Here is a 26,967-nt window from a genome sequence, read left to right as displayed (position 1 = left end):
TAGTCTGCTTTCTTGTCAGTGTTGTCAATTTTATATATATATATATATATATATATAATTTATTTAATTAATTAGTTTGTACTGTCAAATGATTAATCGTGATTAATCGCATCCAAAATAAAAGTTTTTGTTTACATAATATACGTGTGTACTGTGTGTATTTATTATGTATATATAAATACACACACACAAACAGTATATATTTCGAAAATATTTACATGTATTATATGTCTATATTTATATTAATATCATTTATATAATATATATATTTAGTGCTGTCAAACGATTAATCGCGATTAATCGCATCCAAAATAAAAGTTTTTGTTTACATAATATACGTGTGTGTACTGTGTATATTTATTATGTATATATAAATACACACACACAAACAGTATATATTTCGAAAATATTTACATGTATATGTCTATATTTCTATTAATATAATTTATATAATATATATATTTAGTGCTGTCAAACGATTAATCGCGATTAATCACATGCAAAATAAGTCGAGTCAAGTCAAGTTGAGCTTTATTGTCATTCTGCTACATGTGTGGACATATAGTGGAACGAAATGTCGTGTCTCGCAGGACCACGGTGCTACATACTAGTTAAACATGAGATAAACATACAACAATGCAAATATAGGAAACACAATAGAGCTATACAACAGTTTAACCATCTGACTATACATATACTATAAATACTATAACTACTATACCTAGTTGACTACACATACACGAACTGACACTGTACAAGAACTTTAAATAAATACTGTACATGAAATTGTGCTAAAGTGATATTTGTACATGAAATTGTGCAGGAAATATATATTTTTTACATTAAATTGTTCAGAAGAGAGATTTTGTGGGAAGCAGCGCATAGTGCAAAAGATTTAGAAGTGCAATGCTCAAGTAAACATTATTTTGTAGTGCAATATTCAAGTAAACATATATTATCTTATTGAGTCTTTGTAGCAGGGAGTGTTTATAGAAAGTGTCTAGTGTGCATATAGTGGGACGAGTGCGTTACTACAGGTGGTTTGTATAGCCCACCCACCTGTGTGTAGCACACTCAGAATTGCACTTAGGAAAATTGTCAATAGTTATTTATGAGTTGGGGGCTGAGGTGTTCATGGTTTCAGAGGGGGGACAGGGAGATTGGAGTTAAGAGCTCTCACAGCCTGGGGAAAGAAGCTGTTGAGCAATCTGACAGAACGAGCTTTGATACTCCGGTACCTTTTTCCTGATGGCAGGAGCTGGAAGAGGTTGTGGGAGGGGTGGGTGGGGTCCTTCACGATGCTGGAGGCCTTGCTGGAGCATCGTGCAAGGAAAATGTCCAGGATGGAGGGAAGAGGGGCACCGATGATCTTTGCAGCAGTGTTCACTGTCCGTTGTAGGGTCTTGCGGTCAGCAGCACTGCAGTTCCCATACCAGACAGTGATGCAGCTGGTCAGCAGTTTTTGTTTACATAATATGTATGTGTGTACTGTGTATATTTATTATGTATGTATAAATACAAACACATGCATGTATATATTTAAGAAAATATGTTATGTTTATATATTAAATATATTTATATATAATATAAAATATAATGATCCTCATATATCTGAGCCTCAGCCTCCATGTTCCACTTCCTCCCGTGACGTCATCGCGGGCTGGGTCTGAACTCCAGTCAACACCGATCCCTTCCCTTCAGTTAAATCACTGCTGTTGTCCGATCCTGCCAGTTAAAAGATACTCAGTAAATCAGTGGAACATGTCCTCAATTTCTTTCTTTTTTGTTTGTTTAATCCATATTTTCCATCCAAGGTTTTTGGGCTCTTTTCCTACTCTGTCACATTTTTTTTTTTTTTTTTGAATGAGGTAGACTCACTTGTTTGTTTAACTACTAATTTAAAAAAGATTCTTGAAGCAATATGATTTTTATTTATTTATTTATTGGAAATGCTATTGGTAAGGTTTTAGTCTGCTTTCTTGTCAGTGTTGTCCATTTTATTTGTAATTTATTTAATTATTTAATTAGTGCTGAGAAATGATTAATCGCATCCAAAATAAAAGTTTTTGTTTACATAATGTATATTTACAATATGTGTGTGTACTGTGTATATTTATTATGTATGTATAAATACAAATACATGCATGTATATATTTAAGAAAATTATGTTAGGTTTACATATTAAATATATTTATGTTTATAATAAAAATGAACTGAATATAAATTTATACATGTAAATATTTTTGAAATATATACTGTACATGTGTGTATTTATATATACATAATAAATATTTTTATATTACATGTTCTCTCCTGGTGGAATGACCAACTCAATCCCAGCAGCTGAGTCCTTAGCCATCTTCGAGAATCGGCTAAAAACACATCTCTTCCATCTTTATTTGACCCTCTAACTCTAGCACTCTCTATTCTAATTATATTCTTAAAAAAATAAATAATACAATTAACAAAAACAAAAAAGGCCTCTAACATTAGCTTGCTTTATTCTTTTTCTATTCTATCTGTTTTCTTTTTATTTATTATAAAAAAAAAAAAAAAACACCTTGCTACGTGTATTGCGTTAAGCTGAGACTTGTTTTAGCACTCTTGTTGATTTTGATTGCTTCCGTTGTCCTCATTTGTAAGTCGCTTTGGATAAAAGCATCTGCTAAATGACTAAATGTAAATATACACAGTACACACATATATAATGTAAACAAAAACTTTGATTTCAGATGCGATTAATCGCTTGACAGCACTTTTTAATTAAAATATTTAATTTTAATTATATTAATTTTGTCTATATATGCTTTTATTTCTTTTATTTTGTATTTGATTCATTCATTTATTTAGCTTAAGGATGTTTTGTTGTTTTCTTTTATGTTTATGTTTTTCACTTGTTTGTTGTACATTAAGTTTTTTGTAGATGCTCACTAATGTTCAGTGTTTGTATGTACAAAAATCATTTCTGCTTGCTTAAACAAACAAATAGTATATATATATATATATATATATATATATGTAAATAAAAAGTAAATTACACAAAATAAAAATATGACAAAAAAATATATAACTGACCCACTTCTGTCATTAGCCTACTGCATGAAAAAGGACATCCATTTGCTTTAAGATTATAGCTTTCCTTTAAAAGACTGCGACATACAAAATGCAACACAATACTAAAGGATCTCGATTCATTGTGTAGGTTCTCATTTGTTTTTGTGGCCCTCACAAAAGGCTCTATTTACACTGCTGCGCTAAAAACAAGTTCAGACAGGTTGGCAAAAAACAAGGTAGCCTATAGATGGGCTCTCATAGCAGGACAACCTGAAGAGAACAATGCAGTGAACAGTGTTTGTGACACTGAATCGAGTGGAGATGTTTCTGTTTCCTATGGGAGCATCAATCTTTCTCATATATTGTCATTTTGATCAGGGACAATTTAGAAGCCGTGTGTAAAGAGGCCTTCACTGCATGCAGGTCAAATTTCTTTGTCCTTGGGCTATTCAGGTTTTATTTCCATCAGTAATATTTGCTTTTTAGTCTGAAACTTTATATGCGTTAAACATTTGTATTACACAGGTTGATACGCATAAACTGATATTTAACCACTAGTGGAAAAATTAAAATGTAGTAAATGTGTTAATTCCATTCTTAGGTAAGACCGTACGTACTGTGTGAAATGTACTTTTATGAAGAAAAAAAAAATCTTTTAAAAATCAAAATATAAAACTATTAAAAGATTTGTTGGGTGTCGTGCTGGATGTACGTGATGACGTCAGACGCAGGGCGTGCTGACGTCCAGCGCTGATTTTAAAGCGGCGCTATGATCGAAACAGAAGCAGAAGATACGTGCAGGCTTTAGTAGGTAACGTTAGCAAGTTTTTTATTTAGTCCTTTTAACAGTGCGATAACTTTGTGTAGTTTCACTTCATTATCGTCCTTTAAAATGTCTGGACAAACGTTAGATGTCACCGTATTTCCACACGACTTTGCGTGGGGAGCTGCGACTGCTGCTTATCAAATAGAAGGTAAAGTTTACTCTAGTGCTCATGTTTACTGTAGTATTCCACACAGCACACTGAAACGACGAAGTGGTTATCGACTTTATTGATATGAATATGAACTAAAATGCACTTTTAACATACTATCCTTGTACTTAAAAAATGTATTTAGTTAGCACTTGTAGTACACACAAACCCATCATTCATTCACTAGTACACTCAAGTGTACTACAAGTGGTAGCCAAATACATTTTTTAAATACAAAGATAGTATGTTAAAAGTGCATTTTAGTTCATATTCATGGTGTCTCAAAATAGCACAGTTGAGTACACTTAGATGATATTAAGTTTATCTTAAGAAGTACTAAAGGATCATTTTTAGTATATTAAGTACAAAATTAGTGCGTGAAAATAGAGCACTTTAAGTACATTATGGATGTGTACTTGTTTTTTTACTTGGGATATAATATCACTGTGTCACAGCACCACACTAAGTAGATTTTTTTAATGGACTGTTGCAGTTCTGTAGCAGTCAGATTTTCAGCTGTGTTATTATTTGACAGCTGTACATTATGAAAAATGAAATGTGATTATGTATAATGTAGGTCTAAACTTTCAGATGAATTTCCTAACCGTCTTGCAGGTGGCTGGAATATGGATGGTAGAGGCCCCAGCGTATGGGACACATTCTGCCATGCCAAAGGAGGGGTGTTTGAAGACCATACTGGAGATGTAGCCTGTAACAGCTATCAGCTCTGGGAAGAGGATCTGAAATGTATCCAACAGCTTGGACTCACCCATTACCGTCTGTCCATATCCTGGTCACGGCTCCTTCCCGACGGAACCACAAATCATGTCAATCCAAAAGGTGCTCCGGGGAAAATTACACTCGTAGTGTGAAGTTCAGAGAAGTCATACACCAAAGCCAATCTTTTGTTCTTTCTCTGTGCTAAATAGCTTTACAAACACTGTAAATGATACTTTGAAACAATAACTTTTCACTAAAAGGAAAATGGATTATTTATCTAAATAGCATAAATATTCAGCAGTAGGAACAGGAAATTATGAAAACTGAATAAAAATGCTTTTGTTGAAGTTCAAAGGTTCTGAATCCACAAACAAGTTTGGGTAAACAAAGAACCAACCCCTGATTTTTTTGGTTTGTTGAATAATTTACATTTTTTCAAATGCAACCCGCCTGGCACTATGTGAAAAAGTAATTGTCCCCTAAATCTAATAACTGGTTGTGCCACCCTTTGCAGCAACAACTGCAATCAAGCGTTTGCGATAACTGGCAATGAGTCTTCCACATCGCTGTGGAGGAATTTTGCCCACTCTTCTTTGCAGAATGGTTTTAATTCAGCCACATTGGAGGGTTTTTGAGCAAGAATGGACTGTTTAAGGTCATGCCACAGCATCTCAATTGGATTTAAGTCCAGACTTTGATTTGGCCACTCCAAAACCTTGATTTTGTTTTTCTTGAGCCATTCAGAGGTGGACTTGCTGCTGTGTTTGGGATCATTGTCCTGCTGCAGAACCCAAGTGCACTTGAGCTTGAGGTCACAAACTGATGGCCGGACATTCTCCTTCAGGATTTTCTGATAGAGTGCAGAATTCATGGTTCCATCAATTATGGCAAGTCATCCAGGTTCTGAAGCTGCAAAGCAGCCCCAGACCATCACACTACCATCACCATGTTTGACTGTTGGTATGGTGTTCTTTTTATGAAATGCTGTGTTGGTTTTATGCCAGATGTAACGGGACACACACCTTCCAAAAAGTTAAACTTTTCTCACATCAGTCCACAGAATATTTGCCCAAAAGTCTTGGGGATAATCAAGATATTTTTTGGCCTTTGTGTTCTTTTTGGTCAGCAGTGGCTTTTGCCTTGGAACTCTCCCATGGATGCTGTTTTTGCCCAGTCTCTTTCTTATTGTTGAATCATGAACACTGACCTTAATTGAGGCAAGTGAGGCCTGCAGTTCTTTAGATGTTGTTCTGGGTTCTTTTATGACCTCCTGGATGAGTCGTCTTTGTGCTCTTGGAGTAATTTTGGTAGGCCGGCCACTCCTGGGAAGGTTCACCACTGTTCCAAGTTTTCTCCATTTGTGGATAATGGCTCTGACCGTGGTTCGCTGGAGTCCCAAAGCCTTAGAAATGACTTTATAACCCTTTCCAGACTGATACATGTAAACTAGTTTGTTTCTCATCTGCTCTTGAATTTCTTAAGATCGCGGCATGATGTGTTGCTCTTTAAGCATGCTTCACTTTGTCAGACAGGTTCTATTTAAGTGATTTCTTGATTCAACAGGTCTGGCAGTAATCAGGCCTGGGTTTGGCTAGTCAAATTTAACTCCGCTTTCTAAAATAATGTGGTTAATCACAGTTCTTTCATGATTTAATAGGAGGGGGCAAATGATTTTTCACGTAGGGCCAGGTATAGGTTTGGACAGCTTTTTTCCCTTAATAAATGAAATCATAATTTAAAAACTGCATTTTGTATTTACTTGCATTATCTTTGTGTAATATTAAAATTAGTTTGATGATCTGAATCTTTTAAGTGGGACAAATATGCAAAAGATTAAACAAAACAGGAAGGGTGCAAAAACCTTTTCACGGCACTGTAGGAATAATTGTTTTACACATTTTATAGTATTTAAAATTACTATGAAATCAAAATGGATGATTCTTATTTTTTACAGAATAAAATTAAATTGCAGCAATTAGTAAATGGCAACAATCCAATCAATTTTCAATGGAAAAAATCAAGTTCTGCTGTAAATTTTTCCTCATTTGTGAAGCCGCTGAACTCAGATAAACATCACAATAGAGTAGTGTTATTATCATTAAATAAAAGAAAACGCATTTCCATTACTTAAAACAAAATAAACATTAACTAAATTAAATAAAAAATATCAATTTTAAAAACCCTTAACCTATTTTATTTAAGTTAGCTGCCAGGGCAACATTTTCTTTTAGTTTAACTTGATGCAAATAAAATACATAAATAAACTAAAACTAATAAATAAGAATTAATAAAAACTATATACACACACACACACACACACACAAAAAAAACTAATAAAAATGACTAAAACACACAACAAAATTAGTAAAAAACAAAAATAAATACAATCACAGTTTCCATTTCATGCTGACTATTTACATTTTGAGGAATGGTTTATGTAGATTTATGTTTTTAACTTCCATTAAATTTATTAACTGTGTGTTTGATGCTTTTTTTTGTAACCCTCAGGAGTGGCCTATTATAACAAAGTGATCGACGACTTGATTGCTTGTGGTGTGACTCCCATGATCACATTGTACCACATGGACTTACCACAGGCCTTACAGGATCTTGGCGGATGGAGCTCGACAGAGATTGCAGACATCTTTGAAAGTTATGCCAGGTTTTGCTTTAAGACCTTTGGGGACAGAGTGAAGCTCTGGATCACACTGAATGAACCCTATGTTTGTGCCAAGCTGGGCCATGAGGACGGGACCTTTGCCCCTGGAATCAAAGATCCAGGAATATCAGTTTACTTGGCGGGTCATAACATGCTGCGCGCCCACGCCAAAGCCTGGCATACTTATAATACTCATTTCAGGCCTTTACAAGCAGGGCAAGTATCTCTTGCCCTGAACAGTGACTGGGCAGAGCCGTTGCATCCGGGCTGTCCTAAAGATGCTGCAGCCACTGAGCGCTACAAGGACTTCTCTCTGGGCTGGTTTGCCTGTCCTGTGTTTTGCACAGGAGATTACCCAGAGTCCATGAGGGCCAGGATTCAGTCTAGGAGCTTGGATCTGGGATGCAAGCAGGGCTCAAGGCTTCCACGTTTCTCAAAAGATGAGCCCTCTCCTCTGGGCACGGCAGATTTCTTTGCACTGAACTATTATACGTCTAGGAAAGTAAAAGATTTAAATGATGGTAGTAAGAAGAGTGAGCTCAGTTTTGTGGGAGATCAGGGGGCAGAGGGTGTTGTTGACCCATCGTGGCCCATATGTGGGGTGCACTGGTTGGCTGTTGTTCCTGATGGATTGCGGAAATTGCTAAAATATATAAAGGTGTTTGCATTTATTTGAACTACACTTTCTATTTGATTGGGTTTATATTCATTATATATATATATATATATTTTAACAAAATCATATAAATTTGCATGTTTCTTTAGGAGACGTACACCAGTCTGCCCATTTATATCACAGAAAATGGCTTTTCCCAGATGGGGCCGGTTCAGATTGAAGATGCCGACCGTTGCCAGTTCTATCAGGACACTTTGCAGGAAGTTGGCAAAGGTACTGTCATATTAACACTGCTCAATGTGCAATAAAATACAGAGTGCAAAGGTCATTTTAAACAGTTAGACCAGGGTTCCTCAAATCTTACCCTGGAGGTCCAATCCACTGCAGAGTTTATCTCCAACCCTGATCAAACTCACCTGTCTGTGATTTTCTAATGATCCTGAAGACATTGATTAGCATGCTCAGGTGTGTTTGATTAGGGTTACAGCTAAACTCTGCAGGAAAGTGGATCTCGAGGTCCAGATTTGAGGATCCCTGAGTTAGACTATAATACCTTTGCGAAAAAGTGTGCTTTTTAACTATACTGAATGTGAGCTTGTAGTGTACTTAAAATCTTGAAAGTATTTTTTTAATATACAGTATATTTGCAGATAATATAATATTCATAATATGTGACCCTGGACCACAAAACCAGTCTTAAGTGTCAATTGTTTTGAAATTGAGATTTATACAACATCTGAAAGCTGGATAAATACGCTTTCCATTGATGTATGGTTTGTTATGAGGACAATATTTGGCCGAGATACAACTATTTGAAAATCTGGAATCTGAGGGTGCAAAAAAAATCTAAATATTGAGAAAATCACCTTTTAAATTGTCCAAATGAATTCTTAGCAATGCATATTACTAATCAAAAATGGAGTTTTGATATATTTACAGTAGTAAATTTACAAAATATCTTCATGGGACATGATCTTTACTTAATATCCTAATGATTTTTGGCATAAAAGAAAAATCTATCATTTTGACCCATACAGTGTATTTTTGGCTATTGCTATAAATATAAGCCAGTGACTTAAGACTGGTTTTGTCATCCAGGGTCACAAATATAAGAGATAAAGAGAGTAGAACACATTTAAAAAAAATCAAACACTAAACATTAAAGAGTTAAACATTAGATTAAACTCTTATAGAGTACACATTCATGACTTTCTTAACACACTTTTAAAGAGCACTTTGTAATGTGAAATTAAATGTTTTACTTTAAAGAGCATTTATACCTTTTTAATAATCTTTTGTGTTTTAAAAAAGTACACTTATTTTGACATGTTGATTAACATACTAAAGCACATGTAAAGTAGTTGATTATAATTTGAACTTAGTGTTTTATTTGATATAAATAAAACATTTTAAATGTACTCAATTGCAACTTTAGCATTGCAATATTACAAATATATTTAAATATATGATATACACGTTTCAGTAGAAATGACTTTAAGGTTTATTCAGCAGTACAACTTTAACCATATTTCAAAGGCAATAGAAGTAATTATGAAATTACATATATAAAGGTCATTATTAAATTCAAGTAATTACGTATATACATTTAAACTACATTTTCATTTAACATAGTTATGTGTCTGAAAACATTACATTCAGTTCACACTTATTTTAAAGTATATTATTGCAGTAATAAGTAAGCATGCTAAAGTATACTTCATCACTTCTGTAGTCCTAAATTTGTAAAATTCAGCTGTTGTAGCTTTGAGACCCAGACTAATGGAAGTATTTCAAATAATATAACCTGCAATCTGATAGGAGCTCTGTTCTGAGGGTGATCTGAATTATGTGTTTGTCTTGCAGCTATCAGTCAAGATAGAGTGAATGTAAAGGGATATTTTGCCTGGTCTCTGCTGGATAACTTTGAGTGGAATCATGGCTACAGTGTGCGCTTCGGCCTGTTTCATGTGGATTTCTCTACACCTGAGCTGAAGCGCATCATTTACCGCTCGGGTAGAGAGTATGCTGCTGTGATACGCAAACAACGCTCTCAAACCAAACCCAGGAGCATTTAACAAAATTCTTATTAAATCATCATAATATTACCCTTGAAGAAATTACGTCTAATGTAAATTCCATAATTCTATTTTTGGGAGATTAATTAATGATGAGCCTAACAGTATCAAAAGTGGTTATTCTACAGTGTTGTTTGCTGTAAAATTTAGTGGGTCACAAAAATTGAAGTTTGATGTTCAGGGGCTCTTGAACATTTAGTATGAAGCACGAAGCAAGAAAACCACATTGGTTTTCTTCTGTTATAGTATGACGCTTTGTCATTTTGTGTATGATACTTTTGTGGACTATTCATAAGCTAAATAATTTTGAGCTGGATGAAATTGGACCAAAAGGCAGGCATTGTGCATTCAAAGGATACAGATAGACAGTATCTGATTTGCTTTCTCTGACTCTATTCTTGTACGGAATCGTGCACAGAAAAAAATGCATAATCAGGACAAAAAACTTAAATATGGTGACTTGAAAAAGATTGATTGACCAAGAATTCCGAGTAGAGAAGTCATCATAGATGAGTATTACGTACAAAGAGAATAAGATTTTAGTTCCAATGTTTTGTTGATCTACACTGCCTCTGTGTGGTCCGAAGTGGTATTATACTTGGCACAGCATTTTGTGCTGGTATATTGGCTTGAATCCTACAGGCATTAAACAAACCTAATGGTGTAAGATGACAACATGTATGAGATATTAATGTAACAATTTGTAGTAATTTGCATGAGGACATGTAATATACATGACTGGATTGCACATGTAATTACTATTGGGAATGAGGTTATGCTGAACTTAATGGTAGCCCTGAACTCCCAAGGGAGTAAATGACTGCAGAAATTATGGTTGTGTTCTAATTATTCACCCTGGATCAGCCATTATTGCATCATTTAGATGCATAATATGAGATCACAAATCTTTAAAAAGAGGTTTAAGAGACAATTCTTTGTGGGGGAGATTAAATATTGAAATATTAGCATTCGAATTCTCATCTTGTAGAATGTTTTAGTGGTATTTTTCAAACTGTATTGTTCAGTCTATTTGAATCAGTGCACAAGTGTATTAAGCAACATTGTGAGCAATTGTTAATCCACTTATTCCAGTCAGGGTGGCAAATATATTATTTTAAACAAAATGTTTCTTAACTCTGAATTAGTGCGTTTAATTGTAACAATCAATCATTTTCACTGATGGACATTTGTACAGATGACAAATTAATCGAGGCACAATTTTATTGGACTGTACTTGTTATATTTTGACAGACCTTATGAAATATTCACAAACAAGGGAACTCATTAGATTAATATAAATCAACTGAATAATTTAGCAGCTAATTAACTATTTCTAATATGAAGGAGCCTATATTCAAAACTTGGATCTTGTGTCTCAGTCCTAGAACAGGGTTGTTGCAACATGGAAATATCTTAGAATTTGTGATTTTCAGGCTGGAAAAAGTCATGGCAATTAGCAAAATTCTGAAGCGTATTTTTCCTAGTTATGCTCATATATATATATAAGTGCAGTCTTCTCGATAACGTTATTTGTAATAATCCATACTTGCTAATTATGAATAACTTCGAGAAAGTCATAAAAGTGCATAGCAGGTCACGAGGTGTTGGAACCCTGCTAGCTGGGCATACTATCGTTTCCAGCATCTGTGACAGTAAGTGCCGATTGATTTGGCTCCAGTGCTGGGGGAGAAGTCAGCAGGGAGTGAAAGACGGTCCAGGGGAATAAAGATGTGGAAACGGAGATATCTTGTGAGATATAGGCAGTCTCAATGAATAAACCACAGAGGAAGAAGAAAAACAAAGCATGAGAGAGAATCCATTTCAAAGTGCTTTGCCTAATAAAGTCAAATGCTGTTAACGTCTTATGAAGTGAAATGCTGCTTGTTTGTAATGACAAAAAAAATTATTCATGAAGACGCTCTTAACTTCAAATTTTTGCTACTGGCTAAAATACAAGTCTTCTATGCGTAATGTTGCTTTCTCCAGTTAAAAAGTCGTCTCATCTGAATCAGGAGAGAAATATGTACAGATCAAGTCCCGTTTACAAGCAAAACAGTCAAACAAATATATCATTGTACTTTGAGATGACAACAGAAGATGCACTTGTTTAATAGAATAAGCATTATTAACAGCTGTTTGGACTCTCATTCTGACGGCACCCATTCACTGCAGAGGATCAAACAATAAGCAAGTGATGTAATGCTACATTTCTCCAAATCTGTTCACATGAAGAAACAAACTCATCTACATCTTGGATGGTCTGAGGAGAGTACATTTTTTTGGCAAATTTAAATTTGTATGTGAACTGTTCCTTTAAATAAATACGTAAATGAATATGACTGAGGCCTTCCACTATGAATTTGCCAATGTCTACACATAATACATAACGAGCCATTGCTGGTTCAGTGATATTTTGTGATAAATATGTCACGTAGATGTTTTCATATTAAATTTTCTCAAGCACACTTGTTTATTTCTGTCTTTGTGTGTTTGTATTTTCTAGCTTCCAATTTTAAATCAAAATTTGATTTTACTATGGAATTAATATTTAACATCTTCGGTCAGTATAGGCATTCACAAAGGTGAAATGTATTTTCAGGGAAGCATAAAAGATAGAGCTGTATAGGAGACAGCAATAAAAGTAAACTTGTCCATACTGTCGTGACATTCAATTGAGTGACTACAGCCTATTTGGACTGAAGTGAAGGGGAACACTAATGGCACAATTACAAGGGATTTGCCATTTCTGCTTGCACGAGGACTGTACTTTCAGCAGTCAGTTCAGTGTGGCATGTACATTTTCAGTTCCATTTAGTCCTGAATAATAGGCACTCACTGTGAACTGTCATCATCTGAGTGGCTGAAAAAGGCCTACCTCGGTCCCCAATAATGACAGGATTATATTCTCAATTGATACTGCAGAGTCTTTGTTTGTATAAGATCGCTTTAAAAAAAAAAAAAAAAAAAAATATATATATATATATATATATATAAGCTCTTATAAGCTTTAGACTAAGAGGCTAGATTATTGTGCAAAGTGCATTGCTGTTTTTACAGTAAAATTATTGGAATTTACCCATCAATTCGTGGTCTTTGTTAACCATAATACTGTAAAGAGATTAATATTGACAGTGACCAGTTTCTTCATAAATTGTTCAACCATATTCTCTTGTTCACCCTACACTGAAAAAAAAAAAAAGTTGAGCAAAATTAGAAGTTTAAGGCAACCAGCTTCAGCATACTTTTGAGTTTTCTCAACTTAATTTTGTAGGAGATTTTTAAGTTCTCTCAACTTTTTGCTGTATAAACTTAAAACAACAAGTTGAGAAATCTCAAAAATCTGCTGAAGCTAGCTGCCTTAAACTTTTAAGTTTGCTCAACTTTTTTATTTATTTATTTTTTTTACATTGTACTATAAAGTAAAACACAAATGTTAACAGTGCAACAGTACAGTTTGAGGTGAAACCATAAGCAAAACAAAACTATAAGCTATGCATAAAATGGGCAGTTATAGCCTATAATTTTAAAGCCTACTACAGTATAAAAATCATTTAGATTCGTCTGAACAAACCGATTCACTAGAATGAATCAGACTTTCCTACACTTCATTTCAGAGAGAGGACTGTTTAGTCTGAACTGATTCACCAGAGTGAATCGAACTTTCCGTACCATTTAGGACAAATCGATTCACTAAAAGAATCAGACTTAGCTATGCTACATTTGAGAGAGGGCCGTTTAGGATGAACAGATTGAATGAATCGGAATTTTCGAGGCTATGAGAGAGACCGTCAAGAATGAACCGATTCACTTGAGTGAATCAGATTTTCAGCGCTACGAGAGAGCGTGAACTGGTGAGTACATTGGATTCTCTCAGCTGAGGCGTTAAAAAACAGCATTTGACAGCATTACACAGCTACTCCTTTGATCAAGTAGCTATTACTAGAGAAGCTAAATATTGTGTGAAGCTGTTCTCTCAGGCTGCTGAAAAATACAGGTAAGTTAGCATCGCTACTTTTAGTTGGCTGCTTTCAAGTCTGATTCTTATCACTGGACAAAGTGAATTTCTTACTCCGTAGTTTTGTCTTATTTTCCAGTACAAATATCTAAAAATTCTTAAATCAAGATACATTTAGAGTACTTGAGAAGCAAAAAAATGACATGGGCCTATTAAAAATGTATCAAAATTAAATAAGATTATGCTTAACACAGGAAAACAAAACAAACCAAAAATCTGCCTGTGGGCTAAGAAAAAAAAAAATTGCCTATACTGAATTAAGTTTATTTTTTAGCCTATTATTATTGTTGTTATTGATTGAGTGACTGTTAAAGTTAACAGAAAGCAAGACCTCTTACATCATCTTGCTTCTGAGGTAAATGTATTTTCATTTTCATTTTGCTTCGCAAGTGAATGTATCTTGAGTTAAGAATGTTTAGATTCTCAAGGGAAAAAAAATACCGAGTAAGAAATTCACTTTTTGCAGTATACTGAGACTTCATAGCCTTAATGAATATAAGATGCTTTTCCATTCCGTCACAGAAGATGTGAGCTGCTTGACCAGACCGACTGCTCTGTTTCCCTGTAACTCTGAGTCCATTGGCATGCAGGTGCGTACAGGTAAGCGACAGTCATCCATACGGCTGACACATGGAGCTATCAGCCGAGACAGTGACTGATGGCTGTAAGTGGGGCACTGGGAGTGATGCCATGCCGGAAGAGCTTGTCCTGCGGCCCCCCCATGGCAGATAAGAGATGGATACCACCCTGGATTGGGAGCTGTGGTGGATGGACGAGAGGAGGGGTGAGACTGTGTGGCTAAACCTTGAGAATAGATAGCTGGTGAATTACAGCCTCTCATCTTCAAATGTGATGGACGGGGTAGTGGAAAATGCCCGGCGGAGTGAGTGCCAGCTGCTGCTGTTCGGTACTTTGGCAAGGACGGCGCGTGGCGTCTGACATGTGATGGACTATCTGATCAGTGAGTTTTTCTAAAACATATTGGTTATCTCTCATACCTTCCAAATGAATCACTGCGTCTCTTTACCCCTTAAAGGAACAGTTGACCCAAAAATGAAAATTGTCTAAAATGTCCTCACCCTCAGGCCATGATGCAGATTAGTTTGTTTTGTCATAAGATTTGGAGAAATGTATCATTACGTCATTTGCTCACCAATGGATCCTCTGCAGTGAATGGGTGCCGTCAGAATGAGAGTCCAAACAGCTGATAAAAACATCACAGTAATCCACAAACAATCCACATGGATTAATCATGTGACGTGAAAAGCTGAGTGACAACAACAAATCCATCAAAACCATTGCTTTTGGCCTAAATACGAGTCCATACTCCATAATATTGCTATATCTCCAGTGAAAAAAATAATCTCATCTGAATCAGGAGAGATATATGCACAGATCAAGCATCGTTTGTAAACTAAAACAGCTCTAAACAACTATGTTGGTGGATTTTGATGTAAGAGGACAACAGGAGATGGACTTTTTCCACTGGAAGAAGCATTATTATGGATCAAGGACTCGTATTTTGGCCAGAAGTGACAGTTTAAAGATGAAACACCATAATAATGGATTTTGTGATGTTTTTATCAGCTGTTTGGACTCTCATTCTCCATTGATGAGCAAGTATTGCTACATTTCTCCAAATCTGTTCAGGTGACGAAGCAAACTCATCTACATCTTGGATGGCCTGAGGGTGAGTATATTTTCAGCACATTTTCATTTTTGGGTGAACTGTTCCTTTAAACACACATCAGATTCTCAGTTATTATGCATGCACTCAAATAATTTGTTTATAATTGGACTGATGGCTTAATCAGACTGAAAAGCCTTCATGTAAGCACCTCAATCAATTAGAATGCAATTTCGAACAGATTGAAAGGAGTAGTGTAGACTGGAAATAACCTGATCAAGAAGAAACTTTTGATCCAATCTGATGTTGTGAAGTTTTTTCAGAATCTTAAATCACATTGAATTTGTTACGTTTGGCGAAAATTAGAGCATGTAAACATCTATTGAGCTCTAAATGGAGTTTAGACCTGGGAGCATTTTCCGAAGGTATTTGAAGGAGAATGTGCCGTTTCTGTTTCAATTATCCTCTTTTACTGTCCTGACACTTTGATCAATGTGGCAGGGTCAGCTCTGTTCATGAACAGGAATCCTTGTTCTAGGATAATTTTGAAAAATGACCATGTACTAACTACAATCCAAAAGAACAGTGATGAATGTTCTGTTCATCTCCCCGTAGGTCCAACACTAAGCTCAGGATCATGCATGTTGAACAGGCATGTTACTCATGATGCTGAATGTAAAGGATGTCGATAGTAAAAATGGGCCTAAACCATTTCACAATTTTTTGTAGGAGACACATATTGCTGCTAGTTGCTTTTTTAGTTAATTTTGAGGGTCTACTGTCTGACTACTGAATCATTCTAAGAAAAAAATTTCCTTTTACATTGTGGAAAGTACATTATTTTAAAGTTTAAATTTAAATGCTCTATAAGATCAGGGATATTCCGAGAAACCCTATTAGACAAAGAAAGGCTTTTAAGTTCTAATAAACAGAATTCTGCCATCAAGTTAAATAGTTTAAAAACTGTAATATTCCAAACTTGCGACAAGAACATTTATATTTAAAAAAAATATATATAAATATACCATTCAATAAATATACCTATTTTTTTTTAGAAAGAAATGAATACGTTATTCAGCAACAATGCATTAAATTGATCACCAATAACAGTAATGGATTTTACATTGCTTCTATTTCAAATAAATGCTGTTCATTTGAACTTCCAAAAATATTTTAAAATATGATTCACTATTGTTTTGAAGCAAATAAAAAGTTTTGGATAGGCCGATGCAGATTTTATAGAGTGACGCATATATGCTAAATGAGTGAGATGCATAGGATACTGTACAGTGATGAGTCACCTCTGTAGGGGAGCAGAGAAAATCCTCCAGAGACAATGTGCAATCAACATTCTGTCCTCGTCCTTCACATCCTCTTTTGCCTATTGCTGCTGGCTACTACTTTATAATCCGGGATTGCTTACCTGCCAGCCAACCCGTATCTTCACGTCTTACCCACTGACCAGATAAAGTGTTACACAGTTTTTCATATGTGTACTCCTTCAATTATTTATTTATTTTGCTGTTTAATGTATGCTCACAAAAGCTGCATTTGTTTGATAAAAATAGAGTTAAAACAGTAATAATGCAATAAACAGTAATAATTTTAAAATGTAATTTATTCCTGTGATCAAAGCTGAATTTTCAGCATCATTACTCCAGTCTTCAGTGTCACATGATCCTTCAGAAATCATTCTAATATGCTGATTTTCTGCTCAGTTCCTTATGATCAATGTTGAAAACATACAGCATGTGCTGCTTCATAATTTTTGAGGAAACTGATATAAATGCCTTTATTTAACATAAAATTATTAATTTCTTTTTCTTTTTTAAATCTTGCTTATACTTTTGCATCACAGTGTATCAGTTTCCACAAAAAACCAAAAAAACATTAAGCAGTTTTTATTACTGATAATAATAAGAAATGTTTCTTGAGCAGCAAACCAGCGTATTAGAAGAAGAATAAATTGAATTTTAACAGATATTAAAATTGTAAACAGTTATTTTAAATTGTAATAATATTTTACAAAATTACAGTTTTTATTGTATTTTTGATCAAATAAATGCAGCTTTGGTGAGACTTCTTTTAAAGAAGAAAAAAAACAAAAATAAAATCTTAATTATTCCAAGCTTTTGACCGGTACAGTAGACATTGTGTCTCGTTGATCAAAGCAATCGAACAGAGACATGCATGCAGTGGAGGACTTGGTAATCAATTTACTTTATTGAAACAAATGCAGGCTGACCAACAGAGCTGGATATTTTTGGACCCTCTGTTATCCTAATGATCTGATCTCCCCCTTTTCCAATCCCCAGGTCCAGCCCCTCCACCCCAGCCATTGCTTTTAATATAATGAAAGGCCAGCGCTCACAGGTATGCTGTGAAATGAGTCATTCCATTTTTGACATATAAAAACCATGCACGGAGGGAGACACCTACAGAGGGGACGCTTTAAGGACAGTGATTGCAAATCAAGGGCAACCCCGGGCCTCTGGAAAGCATGGATTTGTTGTGTCACAAACTGGAAGGAGCTAATAAGCATGTTGGAGCTGGAGTATTAGAATTATGCAGCCTGGTCTCATGTTCATATGTAGGTATTAATACGTAACATTTACAAACACAAAACGTACATTTTTGTACGTTTTATTGATGCTATAACGTACAATTTAGACGTATTTCAACGTTTAAAACGTACAAATCGATACGTATTTTTAGCTAAAAAACGTAAAAATATTTACGTATCTTTTATATCATTAAGATATTCGAATCAATGCATTTTTATCACTTTATCTATAAGCGATTTAGACTTTTAGACCCCTTAACCTACCCCACAAACCTAAACCTATCCATTTTACAGCGAATATGCATTTTTATAATTTTATTAATAAGCAATTTAGATTTTAGACCCCTTAACCTACCCATTTTATAGCGAATATAAAACGCAATTGACGGAAACATGCAGGAAAATAACCATTTTAGTAACAATATAGCATTAAAAATGTTTTTATAGTCGCTAATCCCACTCCTGCATCTAAACCTAAACATAGATATTTCTGTACAGTATAAGAAAAACATGACAGACAGGTAAATACAATTACAATCATTTATTTATTGCAAAAATTTCAAAAGCACTACCAAAAGTAATCCAAATGACCATGCGTTGCAGCCGCAGTCCTCTCTGGCGGAATACAGTAGGTTTGTGTGAGGTGCAGAGCAGAATTTATGTTTTTAATAGCTGAAAATATTATCCAGATTTTCCTGATCCTCTCGCTCTCTGTGAAGGCGCGCGCGCTAGCATCATTCAAATACACACCTCACCAGAAACACTGCATGTCGCAATCTGTGACGAATGCAGGCGAGAGCCAATGAGCGTTCGATTATCCTGCCGTAAAACCTGTCGTTTGAAGCGGCAACATTTGAATTTGTAACAAACGCGCGGGCTTTGCTGTTTACGGTCGCTGGACTTGCTGCCCGGGATGGAGATGAAGATCGTTGAATAAAGGCTTGGATTTGGGTCTGTTCCTCGCAGTCGTATGGATTCTGAAGATCTGGATTACAGAGCACGAATAAAATCGTTTCATTTCGTAATTATGTTGCGGTTTTGGTGTTTTTTGTATAGTTCTGTTATCAGTCACAGCATGTCGGAGAAAACGCCTTTTGTGGCCCATGGCAAACAAAGTACATGACAAGTAAAAGTTAAACGATTTCAAATGTTATTTATTTTAAGGTTTAAAGTGAAGTCTTGTTTAACATTATGTAGGCCTATTATTGGAAACGAGCTGGCAGCAGAAATCACACAACAAAACGAAATGTTATCATTTCGTATTAAGTAAACGAGTAAATGATGCATTTGAAAACATGGTAATTGATATGACAACTAAAAACAACTAATAATAAAATTAATGCCGCGATTTCAATATTCATAAGGATTTATTTTTTAGATGTTGTCAATACGTCAGTTTTGTATGTTTAGATGCTGAAAATACGTAAGTATTGTACGTTTCAGTGCCTGTAAAAACGTAAGTAAATGTACGTTTTATAGAACCACATTTTACGTAAAATACATACGAATTATCATTAGATCACGTTGAATGAGTCTTGCAGAACGGCCTGATTACATTCACTTTTTGATATCATGTTCATCTGTTTTTCTCTTGATGCATGTAGGTCATTCTCAGGAATGTGTACTTTTTATACGCCATTCCCTCCAAAGTCTGCCTAACATACTGATAAAATTGACAGGATATTGAACTTGGTCACATTATTTGATATTTGATTTTAATGTGTAATGCATAATTTTTTTATTTATTTTTTGGAAAGAAAAAAATTAATACTTAATGTTACACAAATTTCAATTAAAAATACATTATGGTTTCCATGCAAATATTAAGCAGCACAACTGTTTTCAACACTTAGAAAAATAAATGTTTCTTGAGCAGCAAATTGGCATATTAGATTGATTTCTGAAGGATCATGTGACACCGAAGACTGGAGTAATGATGCTGAAAATTCAGCTTTGAATCACAGGAATAAATTACATATGGCATACAAGTACAAGTGGATGCTGTGTGGTGGTTGATGAGAGAACTCCCACATGATTGTAAAGCACTTTGGGTGTATAGCAATACACAATAAAAGTGCTATATTAATGCTTCATTCATTCATTCATTCATATTAAAATGTTACAATAAAAAACATTAAAAAAAATTGTAATAATATTTCACATTATTTTTGTTTTTACTGTATTTTTGATCAAATGAATGCAGCGTTGATGAACATTGACTTCTTTAAAAATTAAAAACATTTTAAAAATGACTTGCTGACCTCAATTTTTTTGACAGCAGTGTATTTATTATTATTATTAATAATAATTATTATTTTATATATTTTAGAATGTATTTGATTTTTTAAAATAAAATTTATTGAAATTAAAGTATCCGATTAAATATTTAAATGTCATTTTTAAATCTTTTTTTTCAATTTTAATTTGAATTTATTATTATTTTATAGATAGGGGTTGTGTACTTTGGCCTGAAGGTGGGTCTGATTTCTTGGAAAGTTCTGTAGTAATTTTTCCAAATGAAACAATAAAAATACCTGACGTTTTCGGCCTCAAATAGCAGGCCGAAAACGTATAGTTTTCTGAAAATGACTTATAGGAACAGCATGATTTTTTTTTCTTCTGCATTATCAAATTGTGTTGGTAAGGGAACTAGTCCAGCACCTGGTTTAGACTTCATGAATATCAGTTATCACATCCCACCTGTGTTAAATTGGCGGTAATTTAGAAAAAAGGACACAGCTTGGAGGGTAGGCAGGGTCGTTCCGCCCTACAGACATGGCCTGTCGAAAAGTAAGCAGCGGACAGCATTGATTGTCTCCTTATTACCACCGTGCCATTTTGCATAAGCAGCACAACGTGCTGATGGAAACAAGTGTGGCTTCAGGTGTGAAGCAGACATCCAGAAAATGAGTTAGCCCTCTCTCTCTCTTTCTCACAGCACATAAAGGCAGCTATCTAACGAAAATGTCAACCATGTCAAGGAGCAGGAGCAGTCGGCGTGACCGAACGCTCTCGACCGGATGACCTTGTGTCCACAGATGTACTCGCTAACATTTGCGTCAAAGAACAATGAATGTTCTGGACCATTCTGCAAGAAATGTTTCAGAAATGAAAAGATATTTTATTCGTTGCAAAATGTGTTGTTTGCATTGATGGATAGAGGTGTGCATGAACTCACCTCTCCTGAGCCTTTTACTTCATGTATATATGCAAACACACACACACACACACACACCCCTCCGACTATTAAAGGGATAGTTCACCCTAAAATGAAAACTGTCATAATTAACCCTATAAAAGTCTACTGTGTAATATTCGAGATGAAAATTAATAAGGTCTCTAAGGGATCATCATGTTCAAAAACCTGTTGTACTCGGTCTACTACATGCCTTCTGTCGTCCGATTGATATTTCATACTTTTTTAGCAAGTAAAATATCATCGTAAAAACAACCTTCAGCTTGTGGCTAATGTGTATTTTTGCTGTGAAATCTTTACTTATTTTAATAAAGGAAATGTAAGAATAACATTTATATTGTTAGTAACATTTCAAGATGAACACTTACTGCACTGTATAAAATCTAAGTTCTTAGCCATCATTGTATTGCATTGCATTACATGTTTTGAATCTGATCATAAAACTAAGCATTTAAATATCATCTTACTAAGACATTATTGGGATATACAGAGTGACAATTGATATCTATATGCATTTTATGCAAGTAGTCTACTATACTGTTATTAAGATCTCATTGATTTACAAGCTGTCAAAATTCCATCTCTTTGACCATCTAAATATCAAAAACTGCACCAAATTGCATATTTTTGCTCAGTTCGGGCCTTTGAATAAAATGGTGTTTTGAGATGATCTGAGCTCCATATTCTCATATCATACTATATGAGCCATAAATGCCTGACATATCACATAATCAACAGAAGACATATGCAAACTTTTTTTTAATGTATGTATTTATTTTTTGATTCATATATATTTTTTAGAAGGTTCAATATACTGTTACATTTTTTATTTATATTTTTTATTTCATATGACTATTATTTCATATGTCACCCTCATGTCATTCCAAACCTTTATGCATTTTTAAAAATGTATAATAATATCAAAGAATGATCAGTTTTGGTAACCACTGACTTCCATTGTATTGGAAACAGACACACACACACACACACACACGTTTGTTTTTGTGAAAAGTGGGGACATCCCATAGGCGTAATGGTTTTTATGCTGTACAAACCGTATTTTCTATCGCCCTACACCAACCCTACACCTAAACCTACACCTTACAGGAAACCTTGTGCATTTTTTCTTTCTGAAAAAAACTAATTCTGTATGATTTATAAGCCTTTTGAAATATGGGGACATGGGGAAATGTCCTCATAAATCACCTTCTCCTTGTAATACCTTTGTCATGCCCATGTCATTATACAAATTTGTGTCCTCATGTCACAAAAACACATACACACACACTGGGATGTTTCTTAAAATAAGTTCTTTTATATCCCGCAGAAGAAAGAAAGTCATGAGGGTAAGTAAATTAAAACTTTTTTGGGTGAACTGTCCCTTTAAGTGATCAGCGCTGCTTGACCCTCATATAGTTCCTCTTTGCCAAAACAAGCAGGACTTCATTTCCATTTTTCTGCCTCATGTTTTTCACCTCGTCCCTCAACCCCTTCCCTCCTTAGAAAACTGATTACAAATGGTCAATTTGAAAATGGAGTCCCCAAGGCCACTCACTTGTCAAACTGAAAAAGGCACAAGGACGAACAGGAGGCCGAGCTGCCGCCTGCCCGGAAATGGCTAGACGAGAGAGAACACATAACAAATTCCCCCGTGCGCCGTGCCGCTGCCGCCTGGCAAAAGAAGAGAGATGGGGGAACGTGGGGGACTTGGATCTTCAACATCTCGCCCTCAGCATTTATATCACAAGTCTCCACAAAGCAGCCATGGATCATTCCAGTCACTTGGTGTTAGCGCTATGGAGAAAAGCCATGGGCTGTCAGCGAGTGCAGGCCTTTCATATTTTACCAGAGACAGCACCTCTCTCCCTCCATCTCACTCAAAGCTAATGCTCGCCTTTGAGGACAATATCTTCAAAATCTCTCTCGCTCTCTCTCTTTTCCTGCTGAGAGGCTATTTTTGAATATGTTGCTGCCCCGCTCGCTAACCGCTTGAGGAATCAAAGTTCGTTTGTCCTGCAATACTAGATGTGGCACTGTTCATTTTTCTGTCAACAACAATTTAGAAAGTCTTTGTTTTTGGCTGGCTTTATAATGGCTGATCTGGGTTGTTAAATTCAATACTGGGTTTATTTCTTAGAATCATTGCCAGTACTACAGTTACTTAGCCATGTTCTTGTGAGGTTGGTTTTATTGTTTCAGTGGTCGGGGTCCTGAAGACCCCAAAGATGTATGCATAAAAATATTATTATTGTAGTATTATATTAAAAATAATATGAATATTATTTTAAGATATTAATATTGCAATGTAATATTAGGCAATCTTGTGTTTTCCCTAACATTTCTTTCAATTAACATCTTGTCATCAATAAACAAATCTATCATTAAGATTAACTTTTTTAAACGTCACTTCAAATACAGGTCTATAATCCATAATACCGTTTTCTCCAGTAAAAAAAAAAAAAAAAAAGAAGTCCATCCCTTGTTGTCTTCTCACATGAAAATCTATTTAATTAGTAAATTCTGCTTAATCTGTGCATATTTCTCTCCTGATTCAGATGAGACGACTCACTGGAGACCCTCAGGCCATCCGAGATGAGTTTGTTTCTTCCTCAGATTTGGAGAAATGCAACATTACATCACTTGCTCACCAGTGGATCCTCTGCAGTGAATGGGTGCCGTCAGAATGAGAGTCCAAACAGCTGATAAAAACATCACATTAATCCACAAGTAATCCACACGACTCCAGTCCATCAATTAACATCTTTTGAAGAGAAAAGCTGCATGTTTATAAGAAGCAACTCATCAAGATGTTTATTATTATTATTATTATTAATCTCAAACCATTGTTTCCTGCTAAAATATGACTTCTCTATCCATATTGCTTTCTTCAGTGGAAATGTCCTCTTGTCTGAATCAGGAGAGAAAAGCACGGTTTACAAATGAAAACAGATGTTGATGTGGAGGACAATAAGGGAAGGACTTTTTCACTGGAGGAAGAGTATTATGGATTATGGACTCATATTTTAGCTGGAAGCAGCAGTTTGAAGTTAAAACGCATTAATGATGGATTTGTTTCTTACAAACATGCAGCTTTTCACTTCTCAAGACATTAATTGATGAACTGGAGTGGCATGGATTACTTGTGGATTATTGTGGTGTTTTTATCAGCTGTTTGGACTCTCATTCTGACGGCACCCATTCACTGCAGAGGATCCACTGGTGAACAAGTGATGCAATGCTACATTTCTCCAGATCTGATGAAGAAACAAACTCATCTACATCGTGGATGGCCTGAGGGTTTCAGCAAATTATCATTTTTGAGTGAACTATTCCTTTAAGTACACTTCTTTTTAATAAGGTGTTGTTGCAAAAAAAAAAAAAAAAGTAGAAAAATGCGATTAAAACGGTCAATCAGACTAATGTGGAATGTTTATTAATTTACTTATATGCACAGCTGTTAGGGGATATTTAAAGAGTGTTCTCAAGTAATTATATTATATTATATATTAAAATGGGCTGTGGACTCTGAGACCCCACACAGAAAACATGCTTTAAATTTGTGAATGGGTTAAATCTAACACCAGGCCTCAAAGCTGCAAACAGCTGAAGAAAACTGTTTCTAATGCACACGATTCTCACAGAGGGAATTTAGAAAGGTCAGCAGCCTTGTGAGTCATTTTGAGAATATTTTTTCAGCTGTTCATTTCTATTATAATTAGAAAGTAAAGCTTCTGAGATTGTTTGGGCCCTTGACACTTATGATTCACCAAAGAGCGTCTCTAATAAGATGGGATGTATATTTTTAACAAAGTGTTCCTACTTCTTTTCAAAGAAGCTTACCTAGCAAGTACATGAAGGGCTGACTCAGACAACAGACAGAAAATTAGATTTTTTGAAGTCAATGAACTGGTGGCACAACAACTCATGAAACATTGCTGAAAACTAGATAAATGTAAACCACAGTGAGTCAGAAGTAGAAAACTCTCCAGTAAATCTGTTTCTCTTTTACCTAATTGAACTGATAACCAGTGTTGACTCTTCAGCCATACAACTGCAAAAAGTGAGACTACAAGCCCATAAAAGTGCTGATTGGAGTGGAAAATTTTGCAGATGATCTACTGACAATGTGAAAATTAAAGAACACAGATGCAGCCAGATTATTTCCATAATGACCAACGCAATCTACCAAGAGCAGTGCAAATTAGCAACTATTGCAGCCATTTCAAGACCAAAATGGTTTAAGACATGCTTTTTTGGGCATTAAATAATGGCACATTTACCAGTAAATTGACTACCTCAAAACCTTAGCAAATCACTGCTTGATTCATTTAAATACTTTCCTCTCATAAATGTTTTGTCTGAAAGGGAAATTCCTACAAATGCATATGCAATAAAGTCAGCTGCAAAAAAAAAAAAAAAGAAAAAAAGCCGTCCACACTCTTTCATTGCTAATGTTTCACTTTGTGCATTTTTGTCTTGTTTTCCAGTGTTATCTAAACAGTCTCGAATCAAGATTTACTTGAGAGGCAAAATAACTAACATTTTGATAAAAAACTATTTTGCTAATTTTATTTTTTATTTTTTTACAGAATAAATAAGACTTAATATCTTAAGCCATTTTGCTTCTCAAATAAATGCATCAAGAATATTTTGATATTTATATAGGAAAACAAGACAAAAATCATATTTTGCAGTGTGCTGGTGCAAGCTGTTAGCAAACTGTAGTAAGTCTTGGTTTCTAAAAAAATGCATCAAAATAAAGTGAGTTTTTGCTTAAAACGAGAAAATTTACTGTATCTGCCAATGGGGCAAGAAAAATGAACTTGTTTTGATTCCATTGCCAGTTAGTGTTTCTTGTTTTTAGCATATACTCACTTCATTTTGATGCATAAAACAAGGCTTATATCTTATGTAATTTTGATTCTCAAGTACATGTATCTTGATTTAAAAATGATTAGATATTTTTACTGGAAAACAAGACAAAAAAATATATATATATTTTTGTGCAGTAATTTAGGGGGACGTTAATTTACGCCTGGAAATGCAAACTTTTGAAAATGGGTTTCAAAGTGCACCTTTTTCAAAATGATACCGCCATCCACTCCATGTAAACTACGAAAACGCAAATTTGTGAAAACCCTGATATGCGCATGCATATTACATGCTTACGATACGTAGCGTTTATTTACAAAGTGACATCGCCAACTACTGGCCTGGCATGCATGATACAGCTTTTTAAGTTGTTTTCGTGGATCCATGTGAACGGGAATAGTTTTGACAATGTTGTCGCCTGTATGTGCAAAACACGAAGGAAAAACTTTTTTTGTTTTTAGTACATCGTTGTCATGTAAATGTACCATTAAAGGGTTAGTTCACCCAAAAAATGAAAATTTGCCTGTGTTTTACTCACCCTCGAGGCATCCTAGGTGTATATGACTTTCTTCTTTCAGTCGAATCCAATTGGATTT

General features: G+C 35.0%; 1 protein-coding gene across 2 annotated transcripts; it reads left to right on the top strand.

Annotated features, from left to right (window-relative positions):
- The first annotated feature begins 3,795 nt into the window (after window positions 1-3,795).
- On the top strand, window positions 3,796-12,557 carry LOC131544937 (cytosolic beta-glucosidase). Of its 2 annotated transcripts, XM_058783476.1 has the most exons (6): window positions 3,798-3,865; window positions 3,966-4,028; window positions 4,644-4,868; window positions 7,257-8,065; window positions 8,173-8,296; window positions 9,887-12,557. In XM_058783476.1, exons 3-6 carry the CDS (start codon window positions 4,655-4,657, stop codon window positions 10,096-10,098), a joined length of 1,359 nt encoding a protein of 452 aa, XP_058639459.1. In that variant the 5' UTR covers window positions 3,798-3,865; window positions 3,966-4,028; window positions 4,644-4,654; the 3' UTR covers window positions 10,099-12,557. The 2 variants fall into 2 exon arrangements, with proteins under 2 accessions (XP_058639458.1, XP_058639459.1); XM_058783475.1 differs by having other exon boundaries at window positions 3,796-4,028.
- Window positions 12,558-26,967: the final 14,410 nt, after the last annotated feature.

The sequence above is a fragment of the Onychostoma macrolepis genome, chromosome 07 (assembly GCF_012432095.1).
Source record: "Onychostoma macrolepis isolate SWU-2019 chromosome 07, ASM1243209v1, whole genome shotgun sequence".
NCBI classification, from domain to species: domain Eukaryota; kingdom Metazoa; phylum Chordata; class Actinopteri; order Cypriniformes; family Cyprinidae; genus Onychostoma; species Onychostoma macrolepis.
The sequence above is the reverse complement of the archived record's forward strand: the minus strand, read 5'-3'. Positions and strand labels throughout refer to the sequence as shown.